At 40.3% G+C, this 18,370-nt stretch overlaps 1 protein-coding gene across 1 annotated transcript; it reads left to right on the top strand.

Annotated features, from left to right (window-relative positions):
- Positions 1-178: 178 nt before the first annotated feature.
- top1b (DNA topoisomerase Ib) lies at positions 179-16,006 on the top strand. Its single transcript, XM_030732630.1, has 21 exons — positions 179-319; positions 633-657; positions 2,705-2,801; positions 3,387-3,513; positions 3,742-3,797; positions 5,018-5,122; positions 5,206-5,296; positions 5,408-5,490; positions 5,591-5,706; positions 5,792-5,913; positions 5,994-6,116; positions 6,199-6,386; positions 7,279-7,423; positions 7,515-7,658; positions 9,069-9,254; positions 9,895-9,963; positions 10,105-10,219; positions 10,802-10,929; positions 11,097-11,191; positions 11,445-11,594; positions 14,828-16,006. The coding sequence occupies exons 1-21, from the start codon at positions 287-289 to the stop codon at positions 14,928-14,930; spliced, it is 2,301 nt and encodes a 766-aa protein (XP_030588490.1). The 5' UTR covers positions 179-286; the 3' UTR covers positions 14,931-16,006.
- The last annotated feature ends 2,364 nt before the right edge of the window (positions 16,007-18,370 follow it).

The following is an 18,370-nucleotide window of genomic DNA, read 5'->3' as shown; positions in this document are numbered from 1 at the left end:
CATTTTAAATTTGCATGTGAACGCACAAAAAAAAAAAAAAAAAAAAGTGATCAGAAAGGGTGCAGAGTCCGCACTAACCCAGTAAAGATGTTTTGGTAGCAATGGTAAGGACCACGCACAACCTTCTTCCAGGTTGAGGTGAGCATGCGCAGTCGGTAAACATTGGGACTCCATTCCAGGCTGTCAGTGAGGGTTCCCTGAGCCTCGCATCCTGTGCGGCTGCATCCTTTAACAGCTGTCTGCTCTTACCAACTTTACCTGCTTAACAAACAAAAACAACTTGACCATGAGTGGCGATCACGGACCCGGGGACTCCCAGGTAGCTCTTGGGCGATAATTAGTGTCTTATGTACAGTTTGGGATCAATTCTCTCGGCAATAACAGACATAACGCAAGTATTAACCGTTAGGATATGAAATAAGCGCAAATTAACATTAGCTGACGCTGTAAGTTGGACTGCTCTGTTATTTTTTTGGAGAAAACTTTTACGTTTTGTGCTCTCCTGGCTCTTTTATTGTACAAAAATACGCGTATTCCTAGGCTCCATGTATATTCCAATTGAAACTTGAATAACCGAGCTACCGGCGTTTTTAAAATTGAAATATTAAAAATATTTTTTTCATAATTTTCAGGTCAATTCCGGATCTAAAGGAAGCGGTAGGTCCTCTAATGAGGATTTTCTTGTTCACATTTAATCTTGATTTCCAGCTAGAACCTGTCTACTGTTAGTTTTTTAAAGGACAGAAATGGCGTCCCAGAGACTAAGTCCCTTCTCCTCCACTCTCTTGCGGCTATTGTTCAAAAACAGGGTCTGAAATGCACATTTGCCAGCTTCGATTTTTTAATCTGACGGGGTATTCCGAGAGGGCCTGGCGTCGTGTAAATTTTGCACGCTTTAGACTGGTGATATGTGCGTGCAATTGCAACGAATTATGGAGCCGAAAGTAGCCGATTTGGGGCTGAGGACTTAGTCTCTGCGCCATTTTCTTTTTCTGTATGAAGCAGGCAGGGCGCCGAGCACACAGCCAACCGTCTGCCGTGATATGGAGGCGAGAGCTGGGCGCTTATCGCCTCTCCCTGCCCCTATCTCACCGCCACCTGCGCTCTGCCTCCATCCATGCTTAAGATACATTTATCTGCACTGTTATCGGGGAATGCTCACACATGAGTATAAAACTTCAAGCCCCTCCACACACACAAAAAAGTTGCACAGCATTATTAAAAAACGTGCTTTTTTTTTTTTTTTTTTGCACAAATGATCACCTCCACACAGCAGTGCAGGTGACTCTAATAAAGTTGGGAGCACCTTCTTGTGGAAAGCTTTATTTGCTGCCTGATTTGATGCAAAGCAAAGCTGGCTGTGGGAAATGAGTTTTTATTTTAAACTGCCGTGTATATTACAATAGTTGATTATGCCGTTATTAAGCTGCCATGACAACAGGGAGTCACAAGGTGATGATCAGGCCATTTCAGGTCTACCTTAGGGGGGATTTCACTCAGCAGGAAACATTTTAATATTAGGAGAACATGCAAAATCATTACAGACTAGTCATTTGGCTGGCAGCAGGAGTTTATGAAAACAAAATGGATCTATGTGGAAAATACCAGTGGAGGAGTGATGCTTTAGTGGGCCGGTGTACAACACAGTGACCCCCCCAACCCCCTCAATCTCCTGCCAGCCAAGTTCTTCTTCTCATAGCAGTTATCTCTGCACATATTAACAGATTTGTGTGTGTGCATGTGTTTGCATGTTTGTTGTCAAAGTTTAAATGTGCTCTTCATTTCTGTGTTTGTGTGAGTTTTGGAACAAGAAGTAAGGGAATGGATTTGTTACAGTTTGTCCTTAAGATGGCTCTTCTCAACCAGACTTGTTACAGCTTTATCAAGGCATTTACACTCACCAACCACTTTATCAGGTACACTTTGCTAATACCAGGCTGGACCGTGCATGGCATACATTAACATGGTGCAGAGATTTTGGTCCATATCGACATGATACCATCACACACTTGCTGCAGGTTTGTCTGCTGCACATCCGTCCATCCATCGATACCATAGCGTGCTCTGTTGGATTGAGATCTGGTGATTGTGGAGACCATTTGATGAATGGCTCCATGCTTTCATGTTGTTCAAGTCTGACCCTACCATTTGAATGTCACAGCAGAAACTGAGACTGCTCCTGTTCTTAGTTGACAGGAGTGGCACCCAGTGTGGTCTTCTGCTGCTGAGAGATGCTCTTCTGCAGACTTTGATTGTAGCAAGTGGTTATTTGAGTTACTGTTGCCTTTCTGTCAGCTCGAAGCAGTCTCACCATTCTTCTCTGACCTCTGGCTGTGCTGGAAAATCCCAGTAGATCAACAGTTTCTGAAATACTCAGACCAGCCCATCTGGCACTAACAACCACGCCACATTAAAAATCACCTAAAATCAACTTTCTTCCCCATTCTGATGCCCAGTTTGAACTTCAGCAGATCGTCATGACCATGCCTAAATGCACTGAGTTGCTGCGGTGTGATTGGCTGATCCAACGTTTGTGTTAACAAGCAGTTGAACAGGTGTACCTAATAAAGCGGCAAGTGAATGTTGCCTTGAAGGAGACCTCCTAAAAAGTCATCTAAATTGTAAACAGCCAGATGTAAAGGAGTGTGTTGTGTTCTGATATTTAAACGCTTCTCAACAAGTTGATTTCTCCCTTGTACTGTAGACACTCACAAACATAAAGACAAGCACAAAGACAAGGAACACAGACACAAAGATCACAAAAGAGACAAGGAGCGAGAGAAATTCAAGCACAGCAACAGGTAGGATGTCCGTTACTTCCTCTCAGTTGTTTGGTGAACTGGTACACATCACTTGAATCTGCCTTTATATATGACAATTCCTTTAATCTCTTACAATAGCCAGTTTTCAGAGTTAAGTCTTATTAATAGTATGTGTTCATCCTTTCAGTGCTATAGGAGCATTTTAAATTAGGATTATGGCAAAATCCAAATTACATTTTCTCAGTATCAAACACATTAAAAGCTTTTTCAATCAATATGAAAGACTCAATAAGGGACTGTTGATTTAACTGAATCGAATCAAGCTACCTCAGATTAATTTTATCAGTTAAAGCTTTTAATCTTGGAATCATTGTGGATTTGTTACGGTTTCTTTTTCTCTGTTATAAGTAGTTCAGGGCCACAGCTGAGCCGTTACTTTGTCTATTATTTTAGACGGCCCATTCCATGCTTTCTTTGTGTGATAAAAACGAGAACGTGTACATTGTTGGTGGTTGTTGTTTTTTTGTTGTTTTTTTTAGTGATGACATCTTCTGTGTCTGTGCATCTGGACCTTGTCTGACCTCTGACGCTTGATCCCTGCCTTTTGTGTCTTCTGTGTTCTAGCGAGCATAAGGAGCACTCGGAGAAGAAACACAGAGACAAAGAGAAGCTGAAGCACAGCGACAGCAGCTCAGACAAACACAGAGAAAAACACAAAGACCGGGACAAAGAGAAGAGGCGAGAAGAGAAGGTTTGTTTAGAAAGGCTTAAGTCTTTGGAGTAAATATTGTGACTGAATTATTTTTTAATGTTTCTCAAAATCCTCCAGAGAGGTTGGCCTCATGCAAAGCAAATGCTAACAAGCGCACAGAGCGCCTCTGGTTTTCTGTTTCCTCTGACTTTAAGTTAAAGTTTAACAGTTGTGTAAAGTGTGACACACATTTGAACGGTTTTGTCTATTTTCCCCTGTTTCTGTCAGATTCAATCGTCTCATTTAGACAAGCCTAAAAGGGAGAAGGAAAATGGCTATGTAAGGTAAATCTGATCACTTTGTTGCAACTACAGTACTGTGCAAAAGTCTTGAGCCACTCATTTCTTTATATTTCTGGCTTCCAAGGAGTCAGACTTTCTTGTAATTTTTTTAAGTGGTCTTGAGCAATAGTTCTCAAAGCATAAAAAAGGCACCTATCTCATGGGATTAACCACTGTCATGACTATTTGTAACAGACAACTTTGCAAAGAGCCAGTTTTAAATTGTATCTTCAGGCACTTTGTTACTAGCGGCCTGTCACAAAACAACATTTTTCTCCCCTTTCTTTAGTTAAATCTAAGAAAAAAAAGATAACACAGCCTGATTGGCATTTTTGCACCAAAAGGTGAATCCCAAAGCGCTGTTAGCTGAAAATTTGGCATATCTCAACATGGTCTCAGCATTGATGAAACTGGACAAGTGGGGGACAAAAGAAGAAGTAGCAGGCCTAAAAAAACGAATTTCGCCCAGAGGTGTTGGGGATTTTGTCAAAATTGATGGGACTACAGACACAGAAAAATTACCATCAGATTTTGATCCAACATGCAATACCATCTGAAAAATGTCTGATTGGCACCAGCTTCATGTTTCAGCATGAAGATGTACCCAAACTCACTGCAAATGCAGTAAAAGCATACCTGGGTAGAAAAACACACAATGGACCACCATCAGTCATGGATTGGTCTCCCCAAAGCACAGACCCCAACATTACCGAAGCAGTGTGGGATCATCCTGACAGAGAACAGAACAAAAGGCAGCCAACATCCAAAGAAGAGCTTTGACTGTCCTTCAAGAAGCCCGGAGAACTATTCCTGAAGACTGCTTAAAGAAATTACAATAAATCTGCCTCAGAAAGTTCAGACTGCGTTGAAGAATAACAACTGGTGTCACACCAAATATTGACTTTCAAGTGTGTTATAATTTGCAAGCTCTGTTTTTGCCTTATATACTGTATTTCCATTTATGTGTGCACATGTTTCAATCCATCACTGCACCTATTTCCCATTTTCCTAGCAAAATATGAAGAAATGAGGGTCTGGTTCAAGACTTTATGCACAGCAGTGCATTTGAAATAAAAGTAATAATGAATCAACTTTGCTCAGCATTATTTTGCTTTGGAAAGAATTATACTAAAGATTAGTCATTGCTTTGTTATTGTTTACTAAAATGCAGTCCAATGTCTTCTTTTTTTTTCAATGTCCAATATCTTCAATGTATCAATTAGAGACACAAGCCCTGCTGCCATTAAGAGTGAACCTGAGGAAGACAATGGCTTCTACCCCTCGCCCCAACACAACAAGAGCTCCAAACAAGAGTGTGATGATGAAGAGTAGGTGTCATTCAAATTCACCCAAAACTCCTGTAGTTGCTGTTCAGCTTTGGTGTTTCATGTATCAGTGTAATTTTCTACAGATATGAATACAAGCCCAAAAAAGTCAAGGTGGAACATGAGAAAAAGGCCAAGAAGAGGAAACATGAGTACGAAGAAGACGAGGAGGATGAGGTTTATTACATTTTCATACCCTGTAATCACAAATGTATTGTCATATTCTCCAGGCTGGAGGGCTTGCTGTGGATCTCCTGTAGATTTATTCTGTTGAATACATTTTTTTAGGGCATCAAGCACAAAAAGAAGATAAAAAACAAAAAATTAACAGAGGGGAAGAAAGTGAAAAAAGAAGAAGAAAAGTGGAAATGGTAATTTAGTTTTAGGCACAAATTGACCAGTTACAGTGATAAAAATGCGTTTTTTCTTTTCTCTCACGGGTTGTATTGTGCTGTTGTTTGTGGTGATTAGGTGGGAGGAGGAACGATATACTGATGGCTCCAAATGGCGCTTCCTTGAACATAAAGGCCCAGTGTTCGCACCGCCATATGAACCTTTGCTGGACAAAGTTAAATTTTACTATGATGGTGAGTCAGGTTGTATAAAAATTGTATTTCAATCAATTGTGAATCATTTTTTTGGTCAAAATAATGTCATTTCCTGTATGTGTAGGTAAGCCGATGAAGCTTAGTGCTCCTGCTGAGGAGGTTGCCACTTTTTTTGCCAAAATGTTGGATCATGAATACACCACTAAAGACATCTTTAGGAAGAATTTCTTTAAAGACTGGAGGAAGGTGAGGAAAGTGGACTTGGTTCTGCAGATAGTGTGAAGTTCCAAGTATTTAAATAGGGCTTCACATGTCTTTTATTTTAGGAAATGACATCAGAAGAGAAGTCAACAATTACTGACCTGAATAAATGTGACTTCCGTGAGATGAGTGAGTACTTCAAGGCCCAGTCAGAAGCTCGGAAACAGATGTCAAAAGAAGAGAAACAGGTAGGCCTGCTGCAGTCACGCTCACTCTCCCAGCCTTGATAACGCCCTGAAATCTCTCAATATAGTTTCATACACCTTGTAGAAAATCAAAGAGGAAAATGAGCGGCTCCTTCAGGAGTATGGTTTCTGTATCATGGACAACCACAAGGAGAGGATTGGAAATTTCCGCATTGAGCCGCCGGGCCTTTTCCGAGGACGAGGGGACCATCCAAAGATGGGCATGCTGAAACGGCGCATCAGACCTGAAGACATCATTATTAACTGTAGCAAGTAGGAAATCTCTTTGCCATCGTCATCACCATCCTGTCTGCCGTGATCTTTAACAGTTCCTTTTTTGGGGGGTGGGGGGGCATAGCAAAAACATCAAATCTGACCAGCTGATGTTGTTATTGGGTTTAGTTATGAGACGTACCACAAGGTGGCCCTGTGAGACCATTTTAGGTGAGGTCATCTGAAAGATGATGAGAGTTAAAGGGTGAGATAAGATAATGCATGCTTGTGGAAACAGAATATAATAAACAGTAACTGATGAGGCTTTTAGTGCAGATGAAGTGTTTGTCAGGTCACAGGCATTTACCTCTCATTGATCGCCTTATTTTTCACCTCTCTCCCTGTTCAGCTTTTGTTTTCTGTTTATCTGTGCTTCTGTCTTTTAGTTATGATTTGGTGATTGCTGGATTTATTTACAGACTGTGGGAATGATGCTGTTTTGCCGTGGGAGGGGTGTGTGTGTGTATGTGTGTGAGAGTTTATGGGAAAGCTAAATTGTTTGAGTCGGTTGCCATCAAAGAAAAGCACCGGGTAAAAGAATGTACGTGCTGCCTGTCGCATATACAGTACGGCAGATGTATCACTGACACACACTTGCGCTTCTGGCACCGTGTCAAAGGTGGTCTTCCTGTCAGTGTAAACTGGATCCCTGCAAACAATAACACAAGCCAGGGAGGACATGTTGACCCCCACATTACTGGAAGGTGGGGTTTGTTTTACTCTTTGCACTATTGTCTCATAGCTGTGGTGTTTACACCACAGAAAAAAAGATGAATGATTTCATTTTTTTTTTTTTGTACCTGTGAAGAATCAGCAGAACGCTGCCCTCTGAAAAAAGCTCCAAACATACATCAGGTCAAACATGCCAACGTATTTTGCTTTTTTTTTTTAGGGACTCCAAGCACCCCAGACCTCCCCCAGGCACAAAATGGAAGGAGGTTCGGCATGACAACAAAGTGACCTGGTTAGCATCATGGACAGAGAACATCCAGGGCTCCATCAAGTACATCATGTTAAACCCGAGCTCCAGGATCAAGGTATCCGTGCTCTCACACCCTTTATCTCCCAGTAGCCTTTTCCTTACTAGTTTCCCCTTGATGGGACATGCATGTGTGTGTGTTTGTGCAGGGTGAGAAGGACTGGCAGAAATATGAAACTGCCCGCCGTTTAAAGAAGTGTGTGGATCGCATCCGTACTCAGTATAGAGAGGACTGGAAATCAAAAGAGATGAGGATCAGGCAGAGAGCTGTGGCACTGTATTTCATAGATAAGGTAAGTAAAAAAAAAAACACTAAAACTATGATGACTGCAGCAAACGAGAAAAACAGATTTTACAGCAGCTTTGATTTTAACAAGTAGTGGATCTGAAAACAGCGGGTTGAAAAGGGACCTCTGTCATCAGTGTAAAGCGATGTGAACTCTTGGGGATAATTTATCTGAATCAGGAGACAGGCATCCGTCATGGCCTTTATGCGTTGTCTTATGTGATTGTCAGTCACTCACCGATTCCTACTCAGAGCTGAACACATTCCAGACCACCACAATGCCATTGCTGACCCCTGGTCTCATCTCTCACTCCAGACATTCAGAGCCGTGGCCCCACATGCAGAGGCAGGCCTGATGTCAGTACCTCCATTTTCAGCCACAGTATTCGAGATCTAAATATATATATCACACACACATCGGTCCCTTTCCCTTTCAAAATCCCCACAATTAAGTCTTAGAAGCAGCATGTTCTTTGAAAAACTACTCACAGGTTCCCCCTCCTCAGCTTTTACATTATCTAAGCTGTCACTACTCATTAAAGGCCTTCAGCGTCAGATGCCCCCTTCAACTTCTTGTTTCTGATCTTTCTCTTCAATGTTCTCTCACAAGAAAAGCAAAAATAACCTATCAGGCAGCCCTTTGTCCTTATTCTGTCTCAAGATAAACTCACCCCTAAGTACTTACACGCTGTTAGCCCATTACTTTCAAAAATCCCAGCATGCTTCCCTTTCAGGCCCTCTGTTCATCACTGAGTCCGGCTACTATCTGGCTCCTTTCACACCTCTGTCGAGTTCTCTCCTTGTCTGGAATTTCACCCATTTTCTGGCTAGTCTGGCATTTCCTTCTGTATTGGAGCAGCTACATCCTCTTTACACAAATGGGATCCCAGACGGATCACGGGCCGCTGGTCATCGCAAGTCTACTAGTCATATATTTGCAGCCATCTTCAAGATCTTCGTAATGCTCAGTTATCGCTGCTTCTGGGGGATGCCTTCATTGGAGATCTGCTAACAGTCCTCACTGAGGCCCCAAACCACAGTTTCAGGCTTAGATACAATCTTATTCCACGTGCCATTCTCCTTCAATAAACATACCCTGAACTAATTAAAGATGTGGTCCCTGCTAATGAACTGAAATTCACAGTTAATTTCCATCATAGGTGTTTCTTTAGTTCCACTGGTAAACCAAGTCTAAGAATAAAACCCAAGAAAATGCAATCCATTCATTTTCTTAACCAGTCATCATATTTAGGGTCATGTGGGTGAGATGGAGCTTATCTCAACTGACATTGGGCCCAAGGCGGGTCACACTCTGAACACATCACTCTTTCATTAAAGGGCCTAAATAAATTCTGTAAATAAATATTTTGCCCTAAAGTCTTGTTTATGATCGTGATGTTTGGCTTTTCCCTTGTAGCTGGCTCTGAGAGCAGGCAACGAAAAGGAGGAAGGTGAGACAGCGGACACTGTTGGCTGCTGCTCGTTACGAGTGGAACACATCAAACTGTACCCCAAGCTGGATGACCAGGAGTACGTTGTGGAGTTTGACTTTTTAGGAAAAGACTCCATCCGCTACTACAACAAAATACCTGTGGAGAAAAGGGTGAGAAAGGAAATGAGAAGGGGGAGGAGTTCATGAGGGAAGAAATAGGTACTGTGGCAGATACAGTACCAGTCAAAAGTCACCCACTGATATGAATGGGTGAGTGTGTCCAGCACAAAACGGTGCTTGGTTGTTCAATGAGAGATATGGAATTTAGTGTTAATGAGATAAGAATTTTCTAATCTGTGGAGGATGTTTGCACAGGCAGGTGATCAGAAAGAAAATGTTTTCCGTCAGCTCTGCCTCCCAGGGTGGTCTGTTTCCTGCTATTACCAGAGTCTACTCAACCGCACACACACACACACACACACACACACACACACACACACACACACACACACACACACACACACACCTCTTCAAATGCAGTGCTTAGTTTAGTTTTTTTTTTTTTTTTTTTTTTTTTTTTGCAAATTCTTCAGCTTTGGCTACACTTCCTCTTAAATACCAGTTAAAAAGTACTCATATAAAGCACATTGACCTGCAGTTCATAAACCACCTGCACTTGTCATCATGGCGAGAAATGAGCTGATACCCTCTGCTGGTAGCAATGTGTCAGTGCATCCGTGAACACAATTAAAATGTTAACACAAGCGATTGATTTCAGCCTGAGTAAATCTTTGTTGCTGTCTCTTATCAGGTCTTTAAAAACCTCCAGTTGTTTCTGGAAAACAAGCAGGCTGAAGATGACCTCTTTGACAGACTCAATGTGAGAAACACACACAAATATCTACCTTCACTTTAAGTGATGTGTGTTTATATTTTTAATTGTAATACTTTGCATAATTCTGATTCATGTGCTCTGCTTAATAGTAGCCTTGTCCCCCCTTCTTTTCTGTGTTTCCTGCAGACTTCTATTCTAAATAAGCACTTACAGGAGCTAATGGATGGACTTACAGCCAAGGTTTTCCGTACCTATAATGCCTCCATCACCCTGCAACAGCAGCTCAAGGAACTTACCTGCCGTGAGTGACAGCAGCTCCATGCAGTCTTATAGCAGCTCATCAAAGTCAGCCACAACATTATAGCCCATTTAATAAGTTAATGCCGTTCTCTTCAAATGTACAATATACACTCGTGGGCCACTTGAATAGGTATAGTGTACTAGTCTCAGGTTGGACTCTTTTTGGCCTTGCCCAAAATGTACCCAGAAAATATCCCCTACACATTATAACACCACCTGAACTGCTGATACGAGACAGTATAGATTCATGTCTTCATGTGGTTTACACCAAATTCTGACCCCACTATTCAAATGTTGGAGCAGAAATTGAGACTCATCAGAGCAGAGAACATTTTTCCAGTCTTCTGTTGTACAATTTTGGTGAATGGATGCACATTGTAGCCTCAGTTTCCTGTTCTTTGGTGGCTGAAACGGTACCCAGTCTGGTCTTCTGCTGCTGTAGAGTAAAAAAAAAAAAAAAAAAGGTACTAAAACCTGCCTTTAAACACACAGCAAAGCAGTTTGAGCCTTTTTAAATTTCAGTAATTCTAAACTTCACCTCTTACATTGTTTTGTTTTGATTTTTTTTTTTCTGCATTGACAGCTGATGACAGCATCCCAGCAAAGATCTTGTCATATAACCGAGCCAACAGGGCAGTAGCCATTCTGTGCAACCACCAGAGAGCTCCGCCCAAAACGTTTGAGAAATCCATGCAAAATCTTCAGAACAAGGTAAACATCTGTGTTGCACCTGTTTTTATTTTTTTGTTTTTGTTATCCCTCCGTAAGCATGCTTTAAGCAAATGGATATTTTTGTGGCCATTAAAGATAAAACTGTCCACTCTTTTTTGTGATGCAGGTTTTACACTTTGCTCACTGTGCGTTTGTTGTGATTGCAGATCGATGAGAAGCAAAATCAACTATCAGCGGCCAGGAAGCAGCTGAAGGCTGCCAAAGCTGATTACAAGGCTTCCCATGATGACAAGAGCAAAAAGTAAGAAAGCATTCGCACTGCTAATCAGTACAAGAGAGTCTGATCAGTTATTCGTTGCTTAACCATCTTTGTCCCTGATGGTATATAAAACAACAAAGTTTAAATAGTGTGCAGGACATTTAAAGTCGGTCATTATAATTCCTCCTCTCTCTGTGTCTCCCTGCCTTTGTGCATCTCTGCCTTTGTTTTTCTTTGCTCCTTTTGTATCTTTCTTCTTCCTTCTTTCTGTCCTGTGTTTGTTTTTCTTTGTAAGGGCTGTGGAGGTGAAGCGTAAGGCTGTACAGAGGATAGAGGAGCAGCTGATGAAACTCCAGGTGCAAGCCACAGACAGAGAAGAGAACAAACAGATTGCTCTGGGAACCTCCAAGCTTAATTACCTGGATCCACGCATCTCTGTTGCATGGTATTTATTGTGCACAGCAGACATTCTGTGTCTGCGTTTATTAGCTGTTAATTATTATTTGATTGCTTTTTTTTTTTTTTTTTTTTAACTATGACATTATGAGCAACACCCCTACTGATAAATAGGCTGGCTGCCTCTGGGTGGGCATGTCCAGCCCATATCTACCCTTGGTGACAGAAAGGCAGGAAATGCTTTTGCATTGTAGGAAAAGGAGCAGCTCAAGCAAAAAAGCTAACCGCTGCAAAAGGAAAATAAGAGGAAGAAAAGCGTGTGAGCATGAGGAACAATGGGGTTTGTTTCTGAAAGCCAGGGAGCGTCGCAAAACAGCCCTCCTTCCTCCATGTGGGAAGTCAATGAGGAGCTGTCTGTGGGGGAATAGAGGGACTTGGCCACAGAGAGGGGGAACACGGTGGTCCACCCTCCTTAACCGATGCCCCACAGCTATTTATGGAGAGCCTACTCCTCAAGCACAATGGATACAGGAGTCGTCCGTAATTTGCTTGGGTTGTAGTGCGTAACGGATGGGGACCCCCATAAAGGGTGGTGCATGGGAACGTGGTGCATTCTGTGGTATGTGTGAGTAATGGGTACAGATGAAGGTACAGGGGATCAACTGCAAGAAAGTATATATTTTAGCTAGTTAATCACAGAACACTTCTCTCATTGAATTAGATCTGAATAACAACTCTAGCCTTTGGATGACATAAGCAGGAAAGTTGTGTTTTTCTATTAAAACTAAATAATCCACATATAATCCTCGTATATTATCCTCGAATGCATTTTTTTTATTATGTTGTGTCTTTTTATGTTGTATCTGAGGGCTTAATTGTAGGAAAAAAAAGACAAATAAAAAATTAAGAAAAGGACAAACTGACAGAATACAGAGTACAGAGCTGTGAACCCAAATGCAGGAGGCTGGAGGCAGATTCAAACAACAAAACTCGAGTCTTCATTTTTGCTGCCAATAAAGTTCAAAATTAACAGAGTCCAAAATGATAAACAGAAAATGTCAAAGCCACAAGAGCTCACAGGGATTTATACACGGAGAAACCAAACAGATGCTGTGACGAAGCCGGAGAAGACTGGACTATTTATACACAAATATACAATACACACAGACACACACACACACACACACACACACACACACACACACACACACACACACACACACACACACACACACACACACACACACACACACACACACACACACACACACACAGGTAATAAACAAAAGATCCAATCAAGACAAACAAACAGCAAATCAAGAGTGAAAAAAAGACACTAGAGAAGAAGCTCCTATCAAAATAAAACAGGAAACAATCCAGAAGATGCCTACTAAACACAGACAACAAGCTCACACTAATCATGACACAGAAGAACACTGCAGAGTCAGGACAGAAACCAAAATGTAATAATAGTACAAAACAGAAATGAATCACTTGAACATGAAAACTCAAGCAAGAAGTCAAAACCTCAACACAAAGATCAAAACTTCAAACACTAAAGCAGAAGCAGAAATTAAACAGAAACTAGCCGACATTAACTAATATCAACCGAGAGTTCAAACCACACACTGAATCTCCGACGCCATATTTATTATGTTTATTATGTTATGATTTTCAAATCTGTCCAATCAGAAGTCTTTCATTCTGTCTTTATTCTGCTGCTTCTCCATTCTTACTACATTTTCTGCTATTTGCCCTCAACAGTCACATAAAGATGTGCGAAGTGTGTAAAGTGCGATTGTTAGCTTTAGATTAGGTGAAGTAGTATTTGATCCACAGGTTTCAGGTTTAAATATGAACCACTGTGTCTCAGGAACTATCCCCTGGTCCCCTGATTTCTTAGTGTAACCTCTACAAAGTCAAAAGCTGTGTGTTTGATTGATGTGCATCAATTGATGGGAGGTCTACCCAAAAGTCCCACTAATGAGATATCTACAGAGCTTACCAAGCAAATGATTATCAGCCTCTCTGTGCTGGTCCTTCAATAGACTGACGACCTGTCCAGTGTGTACCTCTCGCCCCAAGACAGCTGGGATAGGCTCCAGACGCCCGGCGACCCTGAATTGAATAAGCAGTTAAGAAAATGGATGGATGGATAAATATGTTTTATAACCTGCCACAGGCAGCAGGCTTGGAAAATTTGGTGTCATTTTAGGAAAAGAGATTCCAGGAAAATCCCAAGTACCTTTGTTTTAGGACTTTCAAATTACAGTCATTTGAAAAAGAAAGTTCTTAAAAACTAGTAAACTCCATGATTCAGTACCTTGTTGAACCCCCTTTAGCAGCAATAACTTTTTTTCTGTATGACTCTGTCAGTCTCTCACATTATTGTGGAGGAATTTCGTCCCACTCTTTACAACAGTGCTTAATTTTATTGAGGCTTGTGGGCATTTGTTTATGCACAGCTTTCTTAAGGTCCCACCACAGCAATCAATCGGATTGAGGTCTGGACTTTGGGCTGTTGCAGCACCTCAGCTCTTTTCTTTCTCAGTCAATCTGTTATAGATTTGCTGCTGTGTTTAGGATCATTGGCCTGTTGCATGACCCAATTTGGGCCAAGCTTTAGTTTTCAAAGCTTTGACTCTAGAATATTTTGGTATACAGAGGAGTTCATGGTGGACTCAATGACTGCAAAGTTCCCAGGTCCTGTGGCTGGAAAACAAGCCCCTCCACCATTGTGCTTGACAGTTGGGTATGAGGTGTTTGGTTTTCACTAAACACAGCAAAATGCTTGTGGTGGGAAAAATAAAAGGTCTATACCAGTACCCTGTAACAAGAATGGATCAAAGTTTTATCATTGCTGTTAGTTCAGTGTACTGTGCATATGAACTGTCTTAGAAAACAGACACAATGTCACCAGATAGTTTTCTGATTCCAGCTGACTTGCTAATATTCTTCATGGACTTAGTGAGTGGCACGCCACTCTCATAACAGCAGACTTTCACTGCATGATTATCATGGCCAAAAGAATTTGAAGTGAGGTTTTCACAGTGTGCATAGAATCTATGGGAAAAACAAGTCAGATTCATCTGTAAATTGTTTATCCTGTGTTATGGCTTTTTTTGGCAAATGAAACAAAAAAAGAAATACAATTGAGATTTGTAGAGAGAGAGAGAGAATCTGAAACTGTAATTATACAGAAGCATTTTTTTGTTTTAACCACTCTTCATTTCTGCTGGCCATTTTTTTCTCCTGAACTGGTCCTTCTTCCCTCAATACCAGGTGCAAGAAGTGGGGGATTCCCATTGAGAAGATCTACAACAAAACCCAGAGAGAGAAGTTTGCCTGGGCGATCGACATGGCTGATAAGGACTATGAGTTTTAAACTCGCTTAATGTTTCACCTTTTCTACCCATGCCTTTGATATGAAAATTGTTTGTAGGTGGAGTCAAAATGTTTCCACTGTGTGGTTGACGCAGGGCTGTAAAGGATGAAAGTAAGCCTCTGCTGAAGCTCCAGTCACAGGTGAATAATTACGTTGTAAATAAAGATTAGCTGTGTATAGAAAAAAAGAATTCCTTGACCACTGGACCAAGCTGCCAAAGGGCATCTCTCCTATGAAAATACAGTAGTGTGTATGTAGCTGCAGCTATCTGCCCATGATCCAACAACTGCGGACACATTAGTATTATCTTTTGTCAAATAAAATGTACTGAAATTTGTAAGCCATCAGATTTATTGAGAAATAAATCTATATTGTCATAGAATAATGAATTAAAAATGTCTGTATGGGAGACTGTGAGAAGCAACATGAGAGCGATGATAGGATGAATTTTAATATGTGTAATTTCAGTGTGAAAGATGAAATGAAGTGACAGACTGGTGACAGTGTGAAGATCAGAAAACCCCCAGCACTATGCTCGCACAGCTATTAGCACACAGAATGTCGTCTTCTTTTCCATCTCCTCTCTGAGTTTGCTGTTTCTTTCAGGGATGTACATATACTTTTTTTTTTTTTTTTTTAGTGACTATAATTCAGTGTTTTTAAAAATGTGTGCTGTAAGCATTATAACAGAAAGCTCTTCATTGCTCTTATGCAACTCTTGTGTGTTTGTTTCCTCATTTTTACAATGAACAAAGTGTAATGTGGATCTTGGTTACTTGAAGCAGCTGAAGGGCAGTGTATGTTTTGTGTGCCAGAGCTTAAAAAAAGAAGACAGTTCCTCCTGACAAAGCGGTGTGGATTTTTGCCAAATAAGATCTTGAAAGTCTGTCGTTGTAGCGTGCTGTTTTTGTATTGCTCTGATAATGCAGAACGTGTCTTTAAATTCATTTGCAAATGTGAATGGATATCCTAACTTTTGTCATTAATATTTCTTGCTATATGATCTTGTATCACACAATCGCAATCCTGATTAGTTAAATGCTTGTTTTGAGCTTTGTAGGTTTCAGAATAAAATATCGGCCTCGTCTTTATTTATTTTTTTTGTCTTTTTGTTGCCATTTTTCATTAGTTTTGAAATGGGGCATAAAAACAAGCTCATTATTTGCTCACACAAAGAGTAATATATTCCTGTTCTGGAGGTAATCAGCTGAAAGCAGTCAAAAAATGATTGATGAATATTCTCTATTCTTAGCTTATTTCTATTTAGATTATTTAAAATGTACAATTATAAGTAAAAATGAACTTCACGTGGCGTGGCTAAAGCTTGGGTGAGGACACAGACATTAAGTACTATGTTGTGCGAAAGTCTGGGTCTTTAAGAGGCCGATACCAGGCGCTACAGCTGGAGGATGAGCTGTTAATCTGAAGTTAGAGCAACAAGGTTAAACCGGAAGTACAATAATTGTCTACAAATTAAGTGCATACCCTTGTTCGCTACAACGTTTTGCATGTGTGTGATTTTGAATGCAAATCAGGTAACGGTGCCATAACTTTAGCTAGATATTTTAGCTGAGGATTACAAAATAACTCAAGGCAGCAGACTGACTTTTAAAGATGCCACAACAGGTGAAAATAATGCTACAGACTCTTAGATCCTGAAAAATGTAAGTTATAGGCAAAAATACTGGTGCTGTGAAAATTTAGGGAAACCTGGATTATTAATGTAGAAATGAAAATGAAACCGACAGGGCCATTGGTGGAACCTTTGAACCCATATATCAGTCTGACTATAAACATTTTCATTTCCAGCTGTAATGCAGAACAGAAAAACAACTTTAAAACTACATTACTGCAACAAAAAAAAAATCCCCACTCTCTTAATAGCAATATTCAATTTGGAATATCCACCTGAATGAAAGATATGTTGCCTAAAAGTGCAGTTATTAGTTTGATTTAGTCGGGGTATTACACATTTTTTTTGGAACCAGTGTGAATATCATAGGAACAAAATGTGTGCTTCTGTTTTCCACATCTGGGTACAAATAAATCCAGGGTCAACAACAAGAAGAAATAATGTTTCAAAATAATGCAGTAAGAAGTTACAGGTCTATAATCAGGTAGGAAATGCTTATTAATAGCGAAGATTGTCAGCACATGATGTCAGTATTATAGATACATGATAGTGTTGTTAATTTCATAGTTACTCTAATGATTGCACTAATAAATGACTTGCATATAATGGTAACAAGTTTTCTTTTTTTTTTTTTTAAGCCAGACATGACTTTACATGGATGAAAGGATGGAGGGGTAAATTATCAGGCAACATTGGCTAACTTGGTTAGCAAGCTGCATTCATAAGCTACACAGATGCAGCCTCACGCATTCAGTTCAATTCAATTTCATGTATATAGCACCAAGTCACAACAACAGTCAGCTCAAAGTGTTTTATACTGTAGGGTAAACACCCTACACTATTTGAAAGAAACCCCAACAATCAGATGACCCCCTGCTAACAAGCAAATCTCCCCTTTAACAAGTAAAAAAAAAAAAAAAAACAATGCTAAAAAGTGAACCAAGCTCAGGGAGGGGCAGCCGTCTACATGAGTGATTGGGGGTGAGGGGAAAGAGGGCAGAGAAAGACAGGACAAAAGGTAAACTATGGAAAGAAAGACCCAGAGTTTAATCATTCCTGCTGATTAAATGCAGTAGTAGATAAACATGAAGAGGGCGAAAAGAGATGAATGAAGAACAAACATTCAGTGCATTGTGAGAAGCCCCCAACACCCTAAGCCTATTGCAATGTAACTAAGGGATGGTTCAGGGTCCCCTGATTTGGCCCTAACTATAAGCTTTATCAAAAAAAGCCTAAAAGAAGACTGAGTGTATGTCTCCCAAATCCAAACTGGAAGCTGTTTCTACTGGAGAGGGGCCTGATAGAATAGAATAGAATAGAATAGAATAGAATAGAATAGAATAGAATAGAATAGAATAGAATGCCTTTATTGTCATTATACAGGATGTACAATGAGATTGGAGGGCCACTCCTGTTCAGTGCCATGTAACAGAAAATCAAACTCTCTAAAATGAAAATAAAAATATTATAAAAATATTATAATCTAGTATAATCAATATGATCAAGAGATATACAGAAAATAAACAATGTGTAAAATATAAAAAAAATAGAATGTATAAAAATATATACATACATACCTACATTGGTGCATCTGTACATTGTAAGAAAGTAAATGCGTGTATACATATAATAATGAAGATGATGAATATTGCACTTGGTGAATGAATATTGCACTAGTGAATGAATACTGGATATTACACAATATAGGAGTGATAGATATTGTTCAGTATGAATAATATAATATTGCACAGAGATGTGGGTGTTGCACAGTTATGGTGGGTGAGTGTGTGAGTTCAGGGTGGTGATT

The sequence above is a fragment of the Archocentrus centrarchus genome, chromosome 7 (assembly GCF_007364275.1).
Source record: "Archocentrus centrarchus isolate MPI-CPG fArcCen1 chromosome 7, fArcCen1, whole genome shotgun sequence".
NCBI classification, from domain to species: Eukaryota; Metazoa; Chordata; class Actinopteri; order Cichliformes; family Cichlidae; genus Archocentrus; species Archocentrus centrarchus.
Note: the sequence above shows the minus strand (reverse complement) of the source record. Positions and strands in the feature narration are given on the sequence as shown.

Excerpts from the sequence above, each read along its gene's own strand:
- top1b (XM_030732630.1), top strand. The coding sequence starts at position 287 with ATGAGTGGCGATCACGGACCCGGGGACTCCCAG. Across the intron at positions 2,802-3,386 it reads AAATTCAAGCACAGCAACAG|CGAGCATAAGGAGCACTCGG; the intron begins GTAGGATGTCCG and ends TCTGTGTTCTAG. Across the intron at positions 5,123-5,205 it reads CAAGAGTGTGATGATGAAGA|ATATGAATACAAGCCCAAAA; the intron begins GTAGGTGTCATT and ends AATTTTCTACAG.